The sequence below is a fragment of the Myxocyprinus asiaticus genome, chromosome 29 (genome assembly GCF_019703515.2).
Source record: "Myxocyprinus asiaticus isolate MX2 ecotype Aquarium Trade chromosome 29, UBuf_Myxa_2, whole genome shotgun sequence".
Classification (NCBI taxonomy): Eukaryota; Metazoa; Chordata; class Actinopteri; order Cypriniformes; family Catostomidae; genus Myxocyprinus; species Myxocyprinus asiaticus.
The window spans coordinates 13,422,281-13,443,735 of NC_059372.1; the positions used below are offsets into that span (position 1 = coordinate 13,422,281).

Below are 21,455 nucleotides of genomic sequence, written 5' to 3' on the forward strand. Positions count from 1 at the left end.
TGAGATTTGTGTTTAACTATCTTTAGGTCATGGTTTATTTTTCAATTATTATTACTACTACCTGTTGTTGTAGAGTGATTTAGAGTGAAGTCACTGCAAAAGGGGCCGCTGGAAGAAGTTTGAGAGAGTAAAATGTTTGGATTAGGTATGTTTTTTTTTTTTTTTGACCACTTCATTATTTTGATTATAACTTCGTTTGAAGTGTAATTTGAATTGAGATATAATTCTGGTTTAATTTTTTATTGTTTCAATAAATGAATTTAATTTTTCAAAATCAAAATCAGACGGTAGAAGTGAAGTGCGTTCCAATATTATTACAGAATTTATTGCCATGATTTGTGTATCAGTAGATGAAAATGATTAATAATACTTACATTCTCTACAATTTAATGGAGCGTAAATTCAAATCCTGATGAGAACCACATTTTCCATGCATATAAAAGGAACGTGTCACTGTTACAGAAATATGCCTGACATTCAACAAACCCACTTGCGCCTAGACTTAGCGCATGCTTGCACGAAAGTACCAAATCTTCCAGGCCATGGCCATTGACTTTGCATGTATGACTTATGGCATACCGCTGCGCTTAGCACTAGCACTCTTAAAATAGGGCCCATAACAATTTATTATTATTCCACTTCTAAACATGCACTACTGTTCAAAAGTTTGGGGTCACTTGCCTGAAATGTTTCTCATGATCTTAAAAACCTTTTGATCTGAAGGCATATGCTTTAATGTTTGAAATTAGTTTTGTAGACAAAATATAATTGTGCCAACATATTAATTTATTTAATTACAGAACTAAAATTTTATTTAAAAAAAAAAAAGCTTTTGAAACGGATGACTTGGACCAAATAATTAAGAAAAACAGCCACTATGTGCCCAGCATATAGATGGGAACTCCTTCAGTACTGTTTAAAAAGCATCCCAGGGTGGTATCTCAAGAAGTGTGGCCACTTTGAAGATGCTAAAATATAACATAGTTTTGATTTATTTTGGATTTTTTAGTCACAACATAATTCCCATATTTCCATTTCTATTATTCCATAGTTGTGATGACTTTCTATTATTCTAAAATGTGAATTGTTTTTTTTTTTTTTAAATAAAGAATGAGTAAGTGACCCTAAACTTTTGAACGGTAGTGTAGATACTTATCAAATAAATACAAATATGAAATATTGGTAACACTTTACATTAAGGTTCCATTCGTTACCATTAGTTAACAGCATTAGTTAACATGATCTACAAATGAACAATACTTTTACAGAATTTATGGTAACACTTTACAAGAAGTTTCCACTGGTTAATATATTAGGTATCATGAACTAACAATGAACAATATAATTTTTACAGCATTTATAAATCTTTGTTATTGGTAGTTAATAAAAATGCAATTGTTCATTGTTAGTTCATAGTGCATTAACTAATGTTAAATACACAAATACACATTTTGATTTAGAAAATGTATTTGTCACAGTTTGTCACCTTTCTGTTCATAAGGACTCTTATTTTGACATGGTTATTGTCTTCTGTTGTTAGTTTGCCCCATACTACTATTCCCATGTTGCACTGCCCTCATCACAGCCATCCGTTCCCCATCTTCCTCACCTGTTCCCTGTTCCCTCATCAGTCCTCTGTGTGTATATATATATGCCCTCACTTCCATTCTCCCTTGTCAGTCCTTTTTCCTTATGTGTTAATGTTACCATTGAGTTCTTTGTATTGCTCCATGTTATTTGTATTCACCTTCTTCATCATCTCCATTAAAAAGCCTGCATGTAGATCCATCGTCTCTCATCTCATCTCTGCTTGTCGTTACAGAAGAACTGACCCCACAAATGGATCTAGGGGCTGTCCGAATTCTCCTCACCCAAGGGGACCGGCCATTGGAAGATCATGTCCGTGAGTTCCTGGAGCTGGCAAATGTGGTAAATTATGATGACCGTGCTCTGATATCCTTCTTCAGAGCCGGTCTGAATGGAGCATTAAAGACACAGATGCCTCAGGCAGATCCTCACTGGACATTGTGTGAGTACAAGGATGCGGCTCTTAAACTATGTGGCTCACCTTTTACTGTAGGGAAAGAGGATGAGGACATTAATTCACCCCCCACAGAGAATGCCCCACGGCCTTCCATGGCCCCTTCCTCCCAGCCTTCCACAGCCCCATCCTCCCGGCCTGCCATGGCCAACGAGCCAGCGTTGCAAGCCTCTTCCATCCCAGAGCCAGCGTTGCAAGCCTCACCAGCGTTGCCAGCTATTAGACCTGGTACTGGTTCCTTCCCTTGTGCCCACCCTGAGTACTCTTCCTGCTCAGCTGGTTCCGTCCAGCCCCTCTACTCCGCTGGTTCCATCCAGCATCATGGACTCCCTGGTTCCGTCCAGTAACCTAGCCCTTCGTCCTCCGCTGGTTCCATCCAGCACGATGGCCCTTCGTCCTCCGCTGGTTCCGTCCAGCATGATGGCCCTTCCTCCTCTGCTGGTTCTGCCCAGGACATTAGCTGCTCCTCCTCCTCCTGATCAGCTGGTTCTCCCCAAGTCACCGGCTCGACCATCGCCCCCTGTGACATCACAGATGAAGGGAACTTTCGACCCTCTGACTCCGCCTAGGCCCTCCAGCTCCGCCTTAGCCTGTCGGTCTCCTGGCTACGCCTTGGCTCTCCGATCTTCCGGCTATGCCTTGGCTCGCCGATCCTCCGGCTCCACCGGGGACCTCCGTCCCTCCGGCTCCGCCTCGGTCCTCCGAGCCTTCGGCTACACTCCGGTCTCTAAGTTCTCCAGTTCCACACATCGAGCCTCTTACGGCTCTTCCTTCCATGGCTCCGCCCCTTGAGCCTCTTACGGCTCTTCCTTCCATGGTTCCGCCCCTCGAGCCTCTCACGGCTCTGCCTTCCATGGCTCTGCCCCTCGAGCCTCTCACGGCTCCGCCCGCCTTTGAGGGTGGAGCCGAGGGAGGCTCAACAGAGTCTTTCACGGCTCCGCCTTCACCCCCCGAAACTCCACCTCCAGCGGTTCTGCCCGCTTTGCCTCCAGAGACTCCATCCTCTTCTAAAACTCCACCTCCTATGGCTCAGCCCACTCCCATTGTCTCCACCTCCTAAATCTCAAATACCCGACCCTCCTGTGGCTCTGCCTGCTCCACCTCCGGTTCCTCCTCCTGAATCCCAAATCCTCCATCCTCCTGTGGCTCCACCTGCTCCACCACCGGTTCCTCCTCCTGAGTGTCCAGTCTTGGATCATCCAGCAGCTCCACCTCCTGACCTGTCCCTGCTCTACGGCCACCTCCCAGACCTCCTGATCCAGTCCCTGCCCTGTGGCCACCTCCCTGGCCACCTGATCATCCGGCAATTCCTCCTTGGCCTCATCATTGTCCCCTGGATCCTTCATCATCTGTTTCATCCTGCCCTTCTCATCCGTCTTTGGGCGCCAGGAGTCGCCCTTTAGGGGGAGGGTTCTGTCACAGTTTGTCACCTTTCTGTTCATAAGGACTCTTATTTTGACACGGTTATTGTCTTCTGTTGTTAGTTTGCCCCATACTACAATTCCCATGTTGCACTACCCTCATCCCAGCCATCTTTTCCCCATCTTCCTCACCTGTTCCCTCATCAGTCCTCTGTGTGTGTGTGTGTGTGTGTATATATATGCCCTCACTTCCATTCTCCCTTGTCAGTTCTTGATCGTTGTTCCTTTATGTGTTAATATTACCATTGAGTTCTTTGTATTGCTCCACGTTGTTTGTATTCACCTTCACCATCTCCATTAAAAAGCCTGCATGTAGATCCATCGTCTCACATCTCATGACTGCATAACGTAACAGTATTAGTAGTTTAAATTAACATTAACCAAGATTATAAATGCAGTAAAAGTATTGTTCATTGTTAATTTATGTAAACTAATGTTGTTAACTAATGCTACCAAATGAAACCTTACTGTAAAGTGTTACCACATTAGTTAACACGAACAAGACTTTAACAGTGTTTACAGAGAGTGTTGCTATGGACAACAGTCATTACTCAGACATGTACATAAATGTATAACATCGATGAACAGTTGTACTTTGAAACTGGTCAGCGAAATGGGAAAATCAGTGCAGAAAATGAATATAAACATGAACCAGCAATAATTAGAAATGGACATCCAAAATCCACAAACATTACTGAGAATATGAAGTATCTCCCAACAGGATGTGCAAATGTTGTCAGATTAATTTAGATGCAAATATGCAGCCCAGCATGAGAGGCACAGAATACCTAGACGGTGATGATAAAATGCTCAATTATAACTCAAAATGTATTGGTATGAGAAACAACCCACCTGTACAAGTGCCTGCTCTGTCGTGACTCCTCTGTGCTCAAAAAAAATCTATGATGGAAAGACACATTAAAGAATCTTTAAGGTGGCTGAAAGTGTTTTTTAAGTTACTATTTGAACTCGGTCCTTTATCCTCAAATAATAGAGTATATCTTTTTAGTGCTATCGCTGTACAGTTGAATACCAATGAGGTTTGTAACTGTTAAACATGCAAAGCAGGGAAGTCAGCCACATGCAGTAATTTCTCTTAGTTCCAATTTGATTAATTGCAAGTCATTGATTTATGCAGCCAACTTTTCACTTGACATTTAGAGCTATAGATCAGACAATTTTTTAGACTGGGTTAGGCATTAAAAACAGAAAATGCATATTTATCTGTAAAGCTATTTAGTATGGTAAGAGAGATTTTTGTTTAGTTTTGGGCACTCATACTTAGAATACAAAGCAGAAGAGAAAATGACAATGTCATTACACTTAATTAAATAATAATTTACTGTACTATTTTTAATTAAGTGCCATCTTTGGTGATTCAGCGGGCTAAATGTGATCACTCTGCTTCAATAATTTGATAATCATTCATGTTAGGTAGTTGTGCTGACTATAAGATGTTTTACGACACAGTCTTGAGGCTTTTGAGTCTAAATGGTTTGCTCTAAAATTCTATCACTGCATACATTTTATCATTGTCCTCGTCAAGGGCGCACAGTGAGGTTACATCCCAGTTCCCTGATGTTAGAAAGCGAGGAGTAACAGAGGGAGTTGAAGCCTGAAAAAAGAGAGAGAGAGAGAGAGAGAGAGAGAGAAAATGAGAATAAGAGAGAGATTGAAATAAGCTTATATCAAGTCATAGGTTCTATTCCCAGGGAAAATCGTCTGCCAAAAGCATAAATGTGAATACGCAAATGAGTTTGTAACAAAACATGACAGAAATCTGAAAACTAAAGGCTAGGAAATTATTGCAAATAAGTGCAACGGAAAACATATGCTTATTTATTCAAAACCAAATCTAACATTTCGTAAAGAGAAACATTGTACATATATACTGAGAGACAAAACATTATGACCACCTGCCTAATATGCTGCTGGCCCTCCATGTGTTGCCAAAACAGCGACGACCCGCAAAGGCATGGACTCTACAAGACCCCTGAAGGTGTCCTGTGGTATCTGGCACCAAGACATTAGCAGCAGATCCTTCAAGTCCTGTAAGTTGTGAGGTGGAGCCACCGTGGATTGGACTTGTTGGTCCAGCGCATCCCACAGATGCTCAATCGAATTGAGATCTGGGGAATGTGGAGGCCAGGGCAACACTTTGAACTCTTCATCATGTTCCTCAAACCATTCCCGAACAATGTGTGCAGTGTGGCAGGGCGCATTATCCTGCTTAAAGAGGCCACTGCCATCATTTAATACCATTGCCATGAACCGGTGTACCTGGGCTGCAGTGATGTTTAGGGAGGTGGCAGTGTCAAATTGACATCCACATGAATGGCCGGACCCAGGGTTTCCCAGCAGAACAAGAGTATCACACTCCCTCCACTGGCTTGTCATCTTCCCACAATAACATCCTGGTGCCATCCCTTCCCCAGGTAAACAGCACACACATACACGGCTGTCCATGTAATGTAAAAGAAAACGGGAATCATCGGACCAGGTGACCTTCTTCCACTGCTCCAAGGTCCAGTTCCGACGCTCGCGTGCCCATTGTAGGCAATTTCGACGGTGGACAAAGGTCATCATGGGCACTCTGACCTGTCTGCGTCTACAGAGCCCCATACGCAGCAGGGTGCAATGCACTGTGTGTTGTTACACATTCCTCCCGTAACCATCATTACAATTTTCTGTGACTTGTGCCACAGTAGACCTTCTGTCGGTTCGGACCAGACGGGATAGCCTTCGTTGCCCTCATGCATTGATGAGCCTTGGGTGCCCAACACCCTGTCACCGGTTTGTGGTTTGTCCCTCCTCGGAAGTACTCACCACTGCTGACCGAGAGCACCCCACAAGCTTTGCCGTTTCAGAGATGCTCTGACCCAGTTGTCTGGCCATAAAAATTTGGCCCTTGTCAAAGTCGCTCAGGTCTTTACTCCTATCCATTTCTCCTGCATTCAACACATTGACTACGAGAACTAATTGTTCGCTTACCATCTAATCTACCCAGACCTTGACATGTGGCCTTGTTAGGAGGTGATCAATGTCATTCGCTTCACCTGTGAGTGGTCATAATGTTTTGGCTCATCAGTGTATATTGCCTATTGTAAGATTTTACAATACACTGGGGTTTAAAATTACCCTCTTAAAAAAGATACCAAATTTTTTAGTCACACATACTTTAAGTAGGCTACTTTGGATTTCTAAACACAAAGTTTAAGAATGCATCTAAATTTACTGTGCATAGTGTGAGTTTGAAAAATCGTTCCTTCCACAGACCTGAGCAGGGAGGCTGGCAATGTGGAGGAACTCCCCACGGGCCCCTTGCTTGGCAGGCAAGATGAGGTAAAACAGGGAGCCATCTGCCATGAACAACGGCTCATCCTGTAGGACAAGTCACCATCAATACAATTTCCCACAACAGATCAATGACACAACACCTTTTTGATGCAATTCATTTCTGTCCAAGGTGCATGCAGTGTTTAGGAACAGTGAAACGGAGCGAGTGAATTGATTAAACACCTCTCTGGAGAGCAAGAGAGAGAGAGACAGGGAGGCTTAACTTACCTGCCGTTGATTGTTGTGCCAAAAGTCCATTGTCATTTGGTGCCTCTGAAGATTAAAGACATTTTAAAAAAGATAAGACATGTCATATATAATAAGTAAAATATATTTTGTTCTCTTCTGCCTGCCAGGGAGCGGTGTACATCATAACAAAATCACTACCTAATGCAGCGTTGCAGTCGATCCATCATTCTCACTGACATCACATTAAGGACGTGCCCATTTAATTTTTTATCTGTGGTTTAGTTGTTCTGTCTCACTGCTGTCTGGAGTGCCTACTGTTCCACATTCATTCCATTAGGCAGATCTAATTAAACTGTATTTAAGCAATAAGGTACAAGGGGTTGTGCTGTATTATAAAAACAGTCACAGCTAAAGGGCATTGGTAGGGAGGGCCTGCAAATCCTTGAGTTGAGATTATATTCACATTTTAATGTTGAGTGCCTTATTACTTTAATTACATACAGTAATAGGAAATATCAAGGACACACATTTTTAAGATCATTGTACTATGAAAACATACTGTAAGTTTCTGACATCAGAAAATGGTCATGAAAAGCAAAATTATCACTGGTTTTAGCTAAGAAAAAACAACTTCTAGCAGGTATGTGAATGCAGATGCTTCTAGCTACGCAAGCTCGATTTTGTGCGTTGTTGCATTCTAAAATGTGTCAGACAGCGATTCAAAACTCAGCGCAAGTACATGTTGCATTCTCAACAATGCCGCTGTAGTGGACATTAGTGTGAGCTGTCGAGAAGGGTTTGTCTGCGTCCTGCAAGACTACTACAAGGCATGCCCACTACAAGTTACACCCCCCTTCAAATAACTGGTAAAATGCTGAGGTCTTGCAACATTTGGATGTCACATTCATACACTGTTTGTTGCGTTTATTTGGAGTCCCGTAGCGACCCTACAACTACACCTATCATTATCCCACACCTAACCATAACCACAAAGATTAAAACTGAACAGTTTGTAAAAATATTTAATAAACGGCAACTTAAAAGTAGAATCATTCCGGTGTATCACTAGGTGGCATCAGTGAGGAGAAACGTGATGAAAATTAAGAGGAGAAGAAACTATGCTAAGTTAATAGGCTAACTGGTTAGCTTGTGAGCTAACTGGAGAAAACAGAACATATACATTTTTATTTAACCATTTATATATTCGGTTTAATAATATGATTTGTGACAATTTAAAATGTATTCTTTGTAATGTTTACATAGAATCAAACAGCAACGGAGCTGTTCAGCTGTGATGTCAATTTGTAGGCGAACCCGAAAATCTAATTTGCCATGGATTCCCTCTGGATTTTCCTATGTGTTTTTATAATGGGGTTTTTGAACTTATGTGTAAAATAAGGTCTGTGGTATACATTACTTGACGATACGTGGACGTTTTGTTCTACAACATAAATTACACACAGTCATACATCAAATGTGAATTTTGATGCCACCTACTTATGTTGTAGAACAAAACATCCACGTATCGTCAAATAATGTTTACCTTAGACAGACCTTATTTTTCTAATAAGTTTAAAAATCCCATTATAAAAACCCATTGGAAAATCCTGAGGGAACCCATGGCGAATTTTCTTCCGGGTTTTAGGACTACAAGCTGAACAGCTCTATTGCATAGTAGTTTAAAGTTCTTTCAGCCAATAGAATCGCTTTGTGATCCAAGGGGGGCGTTACTGGGAGTGGGCGTGTCATGGGTGTTCCTTGTCGTCTTGCGGGACGCAGACAGATACACCTGGAACTGTCTGCCTCTTCGGTGAGTTTTCTCTTTCGAGTCAATAAATGGAATGGTGGAGCAACAGTTTGAAGAGAATATCTGCTGAGCAATTTATTTAAAGTCATTATATTTATAGCAAGTTACCTGAATAATAACACATCCGATTATTAATAAGCAAACTCATTAGGAGCAACCTTCCGCAAGAAGATATAGTCCCTGACATGTAAAAAGTTGGCCTCTATATGTCCTGCGCAGAGATATACACAGTAGCTAGGTGACGTGTTTAGCATTATAACGGTTACTGTGTTTTGCATTTTAACGCTGTATTGACCAGTGAGGTGAGATGCGAGATGCCTGACTGCGGTGGTGTGGACATGTATTCAGAAGCCATGGGCCTCTGTGGTGAAGACAGTGATGAGACTAGACCCAGCTGGCCAGCAATTAAGAGGTCAACCAAAGAAACGGTGGATGGATACCATTAGAGAAGATATGCATGCCATCGAAATAAACTTGGAAGATACACTGGATCGGAAAAAGTGGCAAGCTGCATGCAAAATAAGCGACACTGCACCATGGCGGGAACATCGTTAGGAAGAAGAAGACTGACCAGTATTCATCTCGGACTGCAACTATAATCATTGGGAACTGTTAACACACAATACCTTCAAAGCAAACAAGTCTGGCACATCACTGTCAGATGTAGACACTCCTGTGCATCCAATCACTCACAGGGACATACACAAATAGTGACCTTTAGAAGTTAAGGCAGGCAGCACATTGAAATTCAGGCTTAAAACTTAGGCTGAGTGAGACTTTCACACCTCCAAAAGGAAATTGGCCTGAGCTGGCAGAGGAAAGAGATTCTCATTGTTTTCTGAGCAGAATATTGAATGAGAGCTGAATGGATAGACACTATACAAATAAAGACTCACAGTGTGCTACAGTGGGTGAGCAGATGACCTACAGTGGGCTACAGTGGGTGAGCAGATGACCTCTCACCTCTGAGCAGGCTCCTGTTGTGGCTTCACACACACACACCACAGACTGATTCTGGACTCGGTTCAACCAACGCACAACTAGACGCGTACTGCTGATCCAACTCATCATAGAGATATAAATATCTCTGCAGAAAGAGAGAGAAACTGCATTCAGAAAGTAATCACCCTCTGATTGATTATTTGTTATTCGACTGTTTTGCAAATGAAAGTTTAAATGGGATTTAATCCACTCTCATAGAAGTAATTTTCTATGATGTTCAAACAAAGTATTCAGATGTCTTCAGAACAGTGCTGTCAATTGATACAAATTTTTAATCACAATTAATCACATAATTGTTCATAGTTAATCACGATTAATCACAGATTTCGAAAGTACTGAAATTTCATGAAATGTCAAAATGCATTTATATCCTTTTTAGGAAAGAAAACAAAACAATATGTAACAATAATGCTTTATTAACATTTTCCAAACAAAGACTTCCACAGTATAAAAATTAAAATGCACTAACATAGCACCAATTCAAGTAACATTAAACGTTTCCCAAAGTCTAAGTGGGAGGTTGACTAGATGAAAGAACTAGTCCCAATAGATTGCGTTTTCATTGCGATGTGCATTAAATCTCTTAAAGACTGTGGCTATCCACTTTGCTATAGCAATCCTGATGTCACATTAATGATTCCCGTCAGGGCATCAATGCAATCGTCAAACATCGCTCTGAGCTCCACATGAAAATCTCTGCAGTCATCTTGTTCTGCTTTAAGCGCTGGCACTGCCCACGTAATAATACTTCATCTGAATTGTCTTTTTGGTGATAGTTAAGACTTGACGTGCTTCTGTGGTTATTAAATTACACCCTACAGAGGCAGCAAAGTACTTGATTTCTGTCACAAGTCCCACCTGGGTTTGTTTTGTACAACAAATAGCATTAAGAGGTCCTTTCCCATCACTTGATCACTGGTATGGAATTGTTATGTGTTTATTTGTGGTGTGTGCGTCAGTGTAATGTCCCCAGACACATCGCAAAGGTTCCGCCCTTCCAACCAGTGTTCAAAACACACACGGACCTGAATAAAATGTCTGAATCTAATGTCAAATTGGTAAATGCAATAAACTGCGTTAAAGAAAAATGTACTTGTTAAACATTTTAAATTAATCGCATGCGTGAACGCTTAATTTTGACAGCTCTACTTAAAGGAATAGTTCACCCAAAAATTATAATTCTCTCATCATTTACTTTCCCTATAAAGTCATCTCAAACTCGTATGACTTTCTTTCTTCTGCAGAACACAAACAAATGTATTTAAATGGAGATATGATATCTGTTTGTCCATACAAGCAAGTTAATGGTGACCAAAAATGTAAACCTCCAAAAAGGACATAAACGCAGAATAAAGGTAATCCATACAACTCCAGGGGTTTAAACCATGTCTTCTGAAGCAATCCAATTGGTTTTGGGTAAGAACAGACCAAATTTTAACTCCTTTTTCACTGTACATCTTGTACAGGATGTAATCGAGCTTGAAATCATGATCACCATGGAAACTGCTAATGTCAAGATTTATTGTGAAAAAGGAGTAAAATTTTGGTCTGTTCTCACCCAAAATGTATAGGATTTCTTTAGAAGACATGGATTAAACCACTAGAGTTTTATGGATACCATTATGCTGCGTTTATGTCATTTTTGGAGCTTGAAAATTTGGTCACCATGCACTTGCATTGTATGGATAAACAGACATCATATCTCCATTAAAATATCATCGTTTGTGTTCCACGGAAGAAAGAAAGTCATGAGTTTGAGACAACATAAGGGTGAGTAAATGATGAGAGAATCATCATTTTTGGGTGAAATTTTCTTTTAAGAATAATACTGAAAGCTAGATTTTTCAATTTTCTGAATGAGTGAGTGGTGCTTGACTGTGCAAGTTTAATCTGATGAGACTAAAACAAAGCTCTATGTTTGGTGCAATCCAATTATACGGCAATTTCCTGGTAACAACATAAGAACGCTGGCAGTACACTGTAAAAAGTGGTACCCTGCCATTTGTTACCTTAAGGAGCTATTTCTACCCGATATAACCCTTAAAAATGTGTTTTGTTGGTGTAACCTAATGTAGTCAGGTTGATTCAAACATGTTAAATAATATTTTTGACTTCAAACCACTTATTTAAGGTGTTACCACATGAGGTGCATTTTTTTTTTCAGTGAAGTTTCATGCTATAGGGTTGATTTTGGCAGGTGGAACTGGAAAGCTTGCTTCCAACAGGGCAAAATGTTTTAGTCAGCCTGAGAACAATGTTTAGGATGGAGATTCATTTTTCAGCAGGACAAAGACCCAAATCACACAGCAAAAACAATGAAGAATGGCTTAAATATCAAAGGTTAGTATTCTGGAGGGCCCAGACTTGAATCCAATTGGAATTCTGCCATAAGACCTAAAAATTGCTGTCCACCGGTATTCTCCATATAACCTGGCAGAGTTGCAGTATATTTGCACTGAAGAATGGGTAATAATCCACAATATAAAAGTGAACAGCTCACACAGACAAACCGAATAAACCTCATGACTGCATTTGCTCCTAAAGGACTTTGCACAAAGAATTGGGGGAAAATGACTACTGTACATGAAATAATAACATTCTAAATACCATGAAAGTGAATACTTTAGCACTTTATAAGTGCAAAAAATACTTTACATCTTCACAGTGTAACGTCAAACCACTCTTTAAACATTTGTTCATATTTTTAAAAAAGATAATACAAACCTCTATATGCACAAATTGTACATTGCATTTGTTGGCATGTGATTAAAGGCACACAAATGTGAATGAAAGATAAACTTCACCTGCTGTTCTGTGAGTCGGGTGGAATCATCTCTAATGTATGTGCTGGACCATATAAATTCACCACAAACAAACTGGCTGATGGGATTATGGAACCCGCCTGTACAAAGTAAATACTTATAACATCAACTAATCTGTATGTAGTCCACATTTGTGCATTTTTTATTGATCAAAAACATGTTACTTTTTTCAAAATTGCTTTAAAGTAGCACCTTCATCATTTAAAGGGACTGTTCAACCAAAAATTATTTTTAAAAAGATTTTCTTTACTTTGTGAAATATATATATATATATATATATTAAAGAATCTTGATTCAAACGACAGACATGGCGACCATAGCTGTTATGTTCCAAAAATGAAAATAAATAAATAAAACGTCTTCTAAAGTCATAAGATAGCTTTGTGTGTATTTTTTTCCCAAGTCATTATTGACAGAAAATGTTCTTTAATTTTACTGAGCCCTTTTTGTCTATTTTTGGAGCTTAACAGACATGGTCACTATGAACATGAAGATTATTTAAAAATTTACAATTTTGTTTTCCACGCTTATCCAAAGTGATACAGGTTTGAAACAATATGAGTATGAGTAAATACAGAATTTTTATTTTTGGGTGAATGTTTCCCTTGAATACTGTAGGTGTGGTATCCAATTCATATTATGACTTTTGAAAACAATTTAGTGTTGTGCATGTCCACTGTTACCTTTGGGTAAGGGTAGAGGACATTAGAAGGATAAATCCCACTCAGGAAGTGAGGTATCTCCATAAAAGGCGTGGCTGAGTTGTTAATGGACAGATATGCCAGACGGGCACCATCCTTAGCCCACCACAAAGCAGGATATTTCAGAAGTATCTCCTCTACAATATCACAAATTTAAAAAGGTAAGGGACAAAAATGAATGCTAATTAATCTATACAGAGGGCACTGTGGACCTGCGGTGATTACCATAACTCTAATTTACCCATCTCATCATGTATTTATGAGGCCAAACGAGATTATAATCACTTCATAACTACTTCCATGTCTTCAAGGGCTTGTCAAAATTGTCTCAAAGCAACACAGAAAATTAAGGTCATCACAATGTCATTACAGTGATGGACTGCTGTCAGATTATTAAAGGAGGCGACATAACTAAGATCACTTACCCTCATAGGTCCAATCAGACAGCCCATTAACCACCAATCCGATTCTGCCTGTGGTGGTCAAACGCAACGCCTTCCTGGACACATCAGACTTGTAGTAGATGTCATTCTCAAATACATAGACCTGGAGACACAAAAACAGCATTAATATGGATAGATGAAGCTACAATCCAAAATGGTTACAGGGATATTCGAAAATGATGTGGGCTGGCTGCATATTAACAGTTCACACAAAAATCATCATTCTGTCATCATTTACTCACCCTCTTGATGCTCCATAACCCTTTAACTTTCTTTCCTTTGTGGAACACAAAATAAGATATTTTGCAGATTCTCTTGGCTATTCTATTCCACATAATGAAAGTGAATTGGGACTGGGAACGTCAAACTCCACAAATGACATAAAAGTACCATACAACCTGTCACCAGGTTGGACGTCACTAAAGTCAAACGTTCTAGCATGTTTCATGACCGATCGTCATTGTCATTAAACCTGGTGCAATTTGTCTCAATACAAGTGCAAATGAGATTTGAGAGCTACAGCAAAGGGGATCATTTTTAGGTAATGATCTGTGCCTCAAAAAAAGCTATTGCGTGATTTCAGAAAACTTGGAATATATTCACACCTCTTAAGGGCTTCTTTGAATGTGCTTTTTGACATTTTTGGAGCTTGAAAGCTTCAGTCCCCATTCACTTTTAATATTAAAGTGCAGCTGAGACATTCTGCAAAATATCTTCTCTTGTTTTCCACAGAAGAAAGAAACAAATATGGGTTTAAAACAACATCACAGTGAGTAAATGGTGACAGAATTTTCGCTTATGGGTGAACTATTACTTTAACTCAAACAGATTTTTTTTAAGACATCTGCACTAAAACTTACGATTGGTCTTAACAAGACAAAAACAAAAAAAATCTATAAAATAAAATAAAATACAAATTACATTAAATGCCACATCCACACTAATCTGTTTTCGTTTGAAATCTCCATTTTCAGTTTTCATCTTTAACGTCATCGTTAAATGTGCAGTAATGGAGAGCGCTTTCGAAACGCTCCATTTTCGGTAGAGGAAAATGGCATTCTAGTGTGAATGAGAGGTGTAAACGTCACGAAAATAATGCACTTTCAAACGAAAATGTATTAAAGTGGACATGGCCAAAATTAAGAACTTAACAGCACCTACACCCATCACTGTATCTGTGTAATTAATATTTCTGCAATCTGGCAATGTTTACTAGCTATAATATAGTTAGAGACAAAGATGGATGGAGGGTGCATACTTACCAGCTGGCTCCCTTGAGGCCCCCATGCCGCATACTGAAGTACAGACGTTCCCTCCTCTGATGGGGTGAGGTCCATAATGTCCCTTAATTATGCACACACAAATATTGAGCTATTCTTGCATGGAAATCTGAAGCACTGAGTGGAACAAATTCGTCAGGATCTCATTTTTAGAGTGCTTGGAAGGGCTCATAAAATCAGCACGATGCAAATGCAAAGATCATACAAAATAAAAAAGTAAAATATACAAAGAGACAAGGCCAGGGGTCTGGTCATGCAATGGAGCCTAAGTTAAAGTAGATGATTGGGAAATTCTGCAAAAACAAGCAAATGGGCTTCAAGACATTCTTTTATGTTTTACTGGTGTTTCATAACCACAGGCAAAATATTGGCAAACATAAATCCTGGTAAATTTCAGATTAGTGAAAAGTGATTTTGTCAACTGGACCCCTGCCAACTTTAGGATAAATAGTACCTTTCTAAACTTCTAAACAATCGATGCCTGATGGATAACTTTGGATTAAGGCACAAACAGAGAGGGACCTCTGGACTGTTGTTTGGTTGTGCACATGCCTAGAACAGGCCATGCAGAGAAGGACCTCTGTCTCTACCTACCCACTGTTCACTGTGTAGATTGCAAAGGATGCAGTGAAGGACTGTGAGAATACCTGGAAAGGGGAAGAGGACATGGTAGATCCCTAAATTGCACAGACACATATGTTCCGAATAGCATGCTACTCACCCCACTTTAAATATTCCTTCAGTGTACAGTACAAAAACTGTGCACATCATGTACATTTCCTGTATGCATGGAATACTCAAATGACCAACTTTATTTGCCAAAATGTGCAGGACAAGACAGAACATTTGCTGCATGGAATATTACGATTTTAAAGATCTTTTTAACGTTTACACAAGACTTTTCTCACAAGAGAAATAGTCTTGTTTTTCTCCAGTTTTGACATCAAAATATGTGCACATAGAATAAGTCACAAGAACAGCAATAAAGGTGTTTACATTCAAAGCACTATTTGTACTTTGGTAGAGGGATACTGCAGAAATGGTTGACTTTTGTATGACAAATAGCTTGTTCTATTCCTCACTTTGGACAAAAGTGTCTGCTAAATGACTAAATGCAAATGTAAAGTTAAAACTCTGACAATGGACAGATCAAGTTTTGCTTAAAATGATCTTAAACTATATCGTTTACACCAATAAATGGCATTTACATTACCTTATACAATGTATGGTTTTTAAGCATAACTGGTGTTAGACTGTGCATTTAAAACCTATCATTTTTACAGAAAACTGGATTAAAACTTTGACTTTCAAGAAAATAGTTCACTGAATTAAACATGCAACATAAACACAATGTATACTACCATTTTAAACATTTATCATTACATACTGCATACTGTTTCACATACTATTTTTTTAAATAGTAGCCTGCATCAGTATATACTGTATAGTCTGCAGTAAGCAGTACACTAAATTAATTGAGTTAACCTAACTTAAATTTGATCTGTTCAAATAACCAATCTAGAAACAAACACATTAGCCTATAATATCTACCTTTTTTGTACTGTATAACAAGTATGGTGCTGCTGAGAGTTTTCAGACTCCCAATCAGTCATTAAACTAATGATCCCTCTGTATTTGCTTCATGAGAAAAGCAATACACACTGATTTTTCAGTAGTAATGTACCCAACCTCGACATAACCATTATCTCCACTCTTCTCCACAATGCTAACTTCCAACAAAAATTCAACTTGACAGAAGCTCATCTAAATCCCAACATAACAGAACATTAAACACTAACAAATCTCCTACTTGTTTCATTTTGAGTAGAAATACATTAAAATAACACAATATTTATGAATCCTCTGCCTGGTTTCAGCAATATATTGATGCAACAAATATTATTCACATAGTCCCAACAGAATTGGATGAAGTGAACATAGATGGATTGTACACAATGAAATGAACTTGAGTCCAAATGCTAAATAATTGTGTAGCATTAGCTCATTTTAAATAAGTTAACTGAGCAAGAGTAGAAATCTCATTGAGTGAACACCGTCCGTTAGAAGTCTGAATCAATTTAACATTTCATAGCAATGTGATCATATCACTTTTTAATGACTGTGTTGAATATCACTTGGACTTTACGCAATATAATTATGTTCTCATCTCGAACATAAATGTATTAAGTTGATTTCAAGTGTATTGGTTAAGTATTTTCAATAGAGCTGATTTCCCTTTTTTTTCAGTGTAGAATTCATGCCCGTTCAAGTGCATGCTGTCATTAAAGCAAAAGGGACACATAACAAACACTAAGATATTCTGAAATGTATACACATTTTTCAACCTTTTACACATATTGTTATGCTGTTCATTTTTCACTAGCTGATTTTGACATGGATGGGATCACATGACAGAATTCTAGTGGCTCATGGTCATCTCAATCAGCATGATTATTTGAGTCAATATCATTCTTAAGGCTGGAGATGATCCTCCAGTTTGAATCACACTCCACTGAATTCCATGTAAAAAGGGACTTAAATCAATATCTATCTATCTATCTATCTATATATCCTTAAGGTCTCTAAAGACTACTGTACTTTTTGCCTGTATGCAGGACAGTACGTTACAATGCATTTGGCCATATGAAAATATATTACCTTAGGATTGATCAGTTAGGCCTGTAATGATTTCTGTGAAATTAGACCCATCGATCTGTACTTTCTCTGCATCTGTACAGGATGCAGTGTGGCGACAAGCTCTGAGCGGGATTTGCTTCCCAAAAGCCTAATAGGATTGAATGTCATGCCTTGCACTGCATACTAAAAACAGAACAGCACAATTTTGCACTTTCTAACACAGTTTAACTGTGTGTTTTTTTTCCAATGTTAAAATGCTTTCTCTTATCCCAGTTTAATGTGCAGAGTCAACTACAGTATAGGTAACCTTTCAGAGGTTGACTTCCCCTAAAGTGTAAACTCTGTGGTAAAATAAAAACAGAACTTTGTTTGTTTAAGCATCCTGACCAGCCCGAAAAAGCAACATTGTCTCAACCAATGGTTCCAGTTTGGGGCGGGACAATCTGTTAGGTCAATTTATTTTATTTTTAGTAAAATTATATTTGCAGTTTAATTTGGTTATGCTAGTGGCACAGAAATTACACACTTCACCTTTAAAAAATTATTTAGTTAATGGACGAATGTTCAGATGTTGTACCGCTATAAAATCTATCAAAAAAGACACATTTCTGCTTAATATTTCAATGTTACAAAGAGAAACACAAGTATGTGTGTGTGTGTGTGAAAGAGAGAGAGAACTGAAATATCAATGAGTCAAGGTTTAAGAGTTTTAGAAGAATATTTTCTATTATGTATTCCAGTTGTGGGAGACACAAATTGTCTTGGTTACGTGAAACGTAACTCTGGTTCCCTGAGTGGGAACGAGATGCATTGGGACAGTGTCACGTGGTCTGAAGCCCTTGTACAATCATGCCAATTTATTTTTATGTCACAGGCTCCATAAAAGCGCTCGCTTTGGCGCCATCTAGTCAGAATTTCTGCAGGAAGGCACAAGTCTATGCAGCTGCTAGAGAGTATGGCCAGCTTGTGCAGTGTCTCGTTCCCACTCAGGGAACCAGGGTTATGTTTCACGTATCTGAGCCGTTCCCTTTCGTAGGAACTCGAGCTGCGTAATCGCATTGGGAATGATATACATTCACCCCATGCGAACAGTAGCTGCCAAATGTCTACGCCTGTGTGGCAAGCATATAGCGGCGCACAAGCGAGCTAAAGCATCTGAATAAACAGAGAAAATTATGAGTTTATTCCTGTTCCAAAAGAGAGAACCTGGGAAGCAGGAGTCAAATCCTCATCCAGATTATAAAATCTAACAAATATATGCGGAGAGGACCAACCTGCCACCATACAAATGTCCTCCAAGGACGCACCTCTAGCCAAAGCCCATGAGGACGCCACGCTCCTCGTAGAATGGGATGAAATACCCGAAGGCAAAGGTCTGTAATTGCATCCGTAAGCCAAAAAACAATCTTTTCTTGGACACAGAAACACCCCTGTTGCGGCCACCAAAGCACACAAACAACTGCTCTGACTTACGCCACTGGCAGGTACGGTCAGTATAAACTTGCAGCGCCCGAACTGGGCAAAGCATATGCAATCTTTCATGCTCCTCCGACTCAAAAGGGGGAGGATAGAAAGCCTGAAAATTAACAGTATGCGACCGAAATGATGTAGAAACGACCATAGGCAAATAGCCCAAACAAGGTCTTAACACCACTCTTAAACACCCTGGCGCAAAATCCATACATAAGGGATTGATCGACAGGGCATGCAAATCACCAACCCTTTTAAATGATGCCAATGCTACCAGCAGGGCCGTTTTAAAAGTCAGAAACTTATCAGCGACTGTTGCCAAGGGCTCAAACGGAGCACCCGAGAGGACCTCTAAAACAACAGATAAATCCCATAAGGGAATGCAGAAGGGACAAAAAGGTCTAAGCCTGCGTACCCCATGCATAAAACGTGAGACAAGAGACTGTCTACCGACAGAGACTCCATTGATAATTGCATGCTCAGCTGCTATAGCGGCAACATAGACTTTAAGCGTTGCCAGGGCAACCCTGGCCCCAAAACGCTCTTGCAAACCAGTCCCCCGGCTGCACTTGTGACATTATTTGTTTCTGCATCAGCATTCTGAATTGATATTTCATTAGAGCGAAATTCAAATGTCTCTAAATTCAGAATGGGATGCAGACCGCTGTCTTTTTTTGGGACCGGAAAATAACGGCTGTAAAAGCTGCATTCTCTCTGAGAAGGGTGAATCTCCTCTATTGCCCCTTTTTCTAAGAGTGAGTGAATTTCCTGAATCAAAAATGGGGCTTCAAGAACAGAAACATCTGTCGGAACCCGCCTGAATTGAATTACATATCCATGCTTTCCCGTTTGAAGTACCCAGTTTGAAATGCCCTACAGCTACTGCCAAGCTGACAGATGGGGAGACAGAGGGATTAATGCATGACTCTTTTCTGCAACGCGACCTGTACCCACTAGATGGTGTGCTTGGCTTACTTTTGGTGACTGCCCATCGGCACAGTGGAGGGAAGCCTTCGCTCCTCCAATACTGTGGCTGGTTGAAGGGAATTTGATAATGTTTTTGCCTTTATTGTATTTAGGCATAAATGATGGGTGCCCTGAAATGTATTTACAGCAGGGACGCTGACTGAATAAAATTTTCCCTGGTATCTGAACAGCGGAAAGTGTATGAACATTGGGGGGAATGTTTATTTGAGAAAACTGGTTCACCACAAAGGCCCTAGCATTCTTTATGGGGGGACAACATGTGGTGCTTATGTTCACTGTGTGTTTTTGTGTACACTTGTGCCCAGCGAACACTGAATTCTGTTATGCATGTCTTGAGACAAAAAAACAGAATCAGCATTAATGTGCGAACATTTCCAATTTCGTTCACTGAATGGTGGCTCATCCTTCGTTACACAGCAAGCCCATAGGCTCCTGTGTAAACCTATTTATATTGTACATTGAGTTATATTACACGTGACCCGAGACCCTTGGTCATGGAGGCAGAGGCCAAATTCAAGCTGAAAATATTCAATGCTCGTTTGCCAGTGTAAATTACGGGGGAACTGAGCTAAATTTGTGTACTGAAAAAAGGGTTAGACACTAAACCGTTCCCAGCATATAATGGGGGAACAACATGTAGTACCCGGATAACGCGAAACACCCTCATGAACAAAAGCATCGCCTTGACCAACTCGTTCCACAGCGCGAGCCACGGGGGGAAAACACGAGGGAAATTCCAAACGGAGCTGATATTAGCTCAAAGTCATTCCTTAATGCAATGTGCTTGGTTGGACTGCAAAACCATCGTGTGTAGATCCAACAGCTGACTGAAAAGAGCGACATACATGCCGCCACTGAAAAATTGAGCAGAGATAGCAGTGCATGTCTCTTGTCTCACCAGAATGCCTGCGTGGTCCATGAATGGCGAAGGATAAAAGAAACGAGTTAAAATACCTTGCATCTCCTGATAGAATCCCGAAACAATAATGGCATCGATGAAGCACTCCGCGCGTTGGTTCACCATCACTCTGTTGGGAAATATTCTCTTATTCCAGCCCCCTCGTTCTGCGGCCGGGCTCACCGGCCCGTGCATGATCCCCTCTGCCGCAAGCAGTTCGCTTTGAACAGGGTGGGTAGAGAGAGAAAGGCAGAGGCCGCTCCTCCATTGCCTTATTCATGTGCATTCTCAAGAACAACACAGATAAAGACAATAAGGACAAAGTGGCCAATTTGTTTCTTACCTACCAATGATGAATTCTCTCATACAGCATTTTTTAATGCAGATGGCTCAAGACACGCATGGTAACTCTTTTGCACGC

The 21,455-nt window shown here is 40.0% G+C and overlaps 1 protein-coding gene across 3 annotated transcripts in view; it reads right to left on the reverse strand.

Annotated features, from left to right (window-relative positions):
* The window catches only part of LOC127419901 (inactive dipeptidyl peptidase 10-like), an 85,356-nt gene that overhangs the window by 16,617 nt on the left and 47,284 nt on the right, over positions 1-21,455 (reverse strand). For 2 of the 3 annotated variants that reach the window (XM_051661711.1, XM_051661710.1), the window contains exons 6-15: positions 15,637-15,689; positions 15,025-15,106; positions 13,745-13,865; positions 13,302-13,456; positions 12,601-12,698; positions 9,758-9,881; positions 7,027-7,071; positions 6,739-6,843; positions 4,986-5,077; positions 4,315-4,362 (exon numbers count right to left, since the gene is read on the reverse strand). In XM_051661711.1, coding sequence (XP_051517671.1) covers positions 4,315-4,362; positions 4,986-5,077; positions 6,739-6,843; positions 7,027-7,071; positions 9,758-9,881; positions 12,601-12,698; positions 13,302-13,456; positions 13,745-13,865; positions 15,025-15,106; positions 15,637-15,689 — 923 coding nt within the window. The remainder of the gene's footprint in view (positions 1-4,314; positions 4,363-4,985; positions 5,078-6,738; positions 6,844-7,026; positions 7,072-9,757; positions 9,882-12,600; positions 12,699-13,301; positions 13,457-13,744; positions 13,866-15,024; positions 15,107-15,636; positions 15,690-21,455) is intronic. The other variant, XM_051661713.1, reaches the window with a different exon arrangement.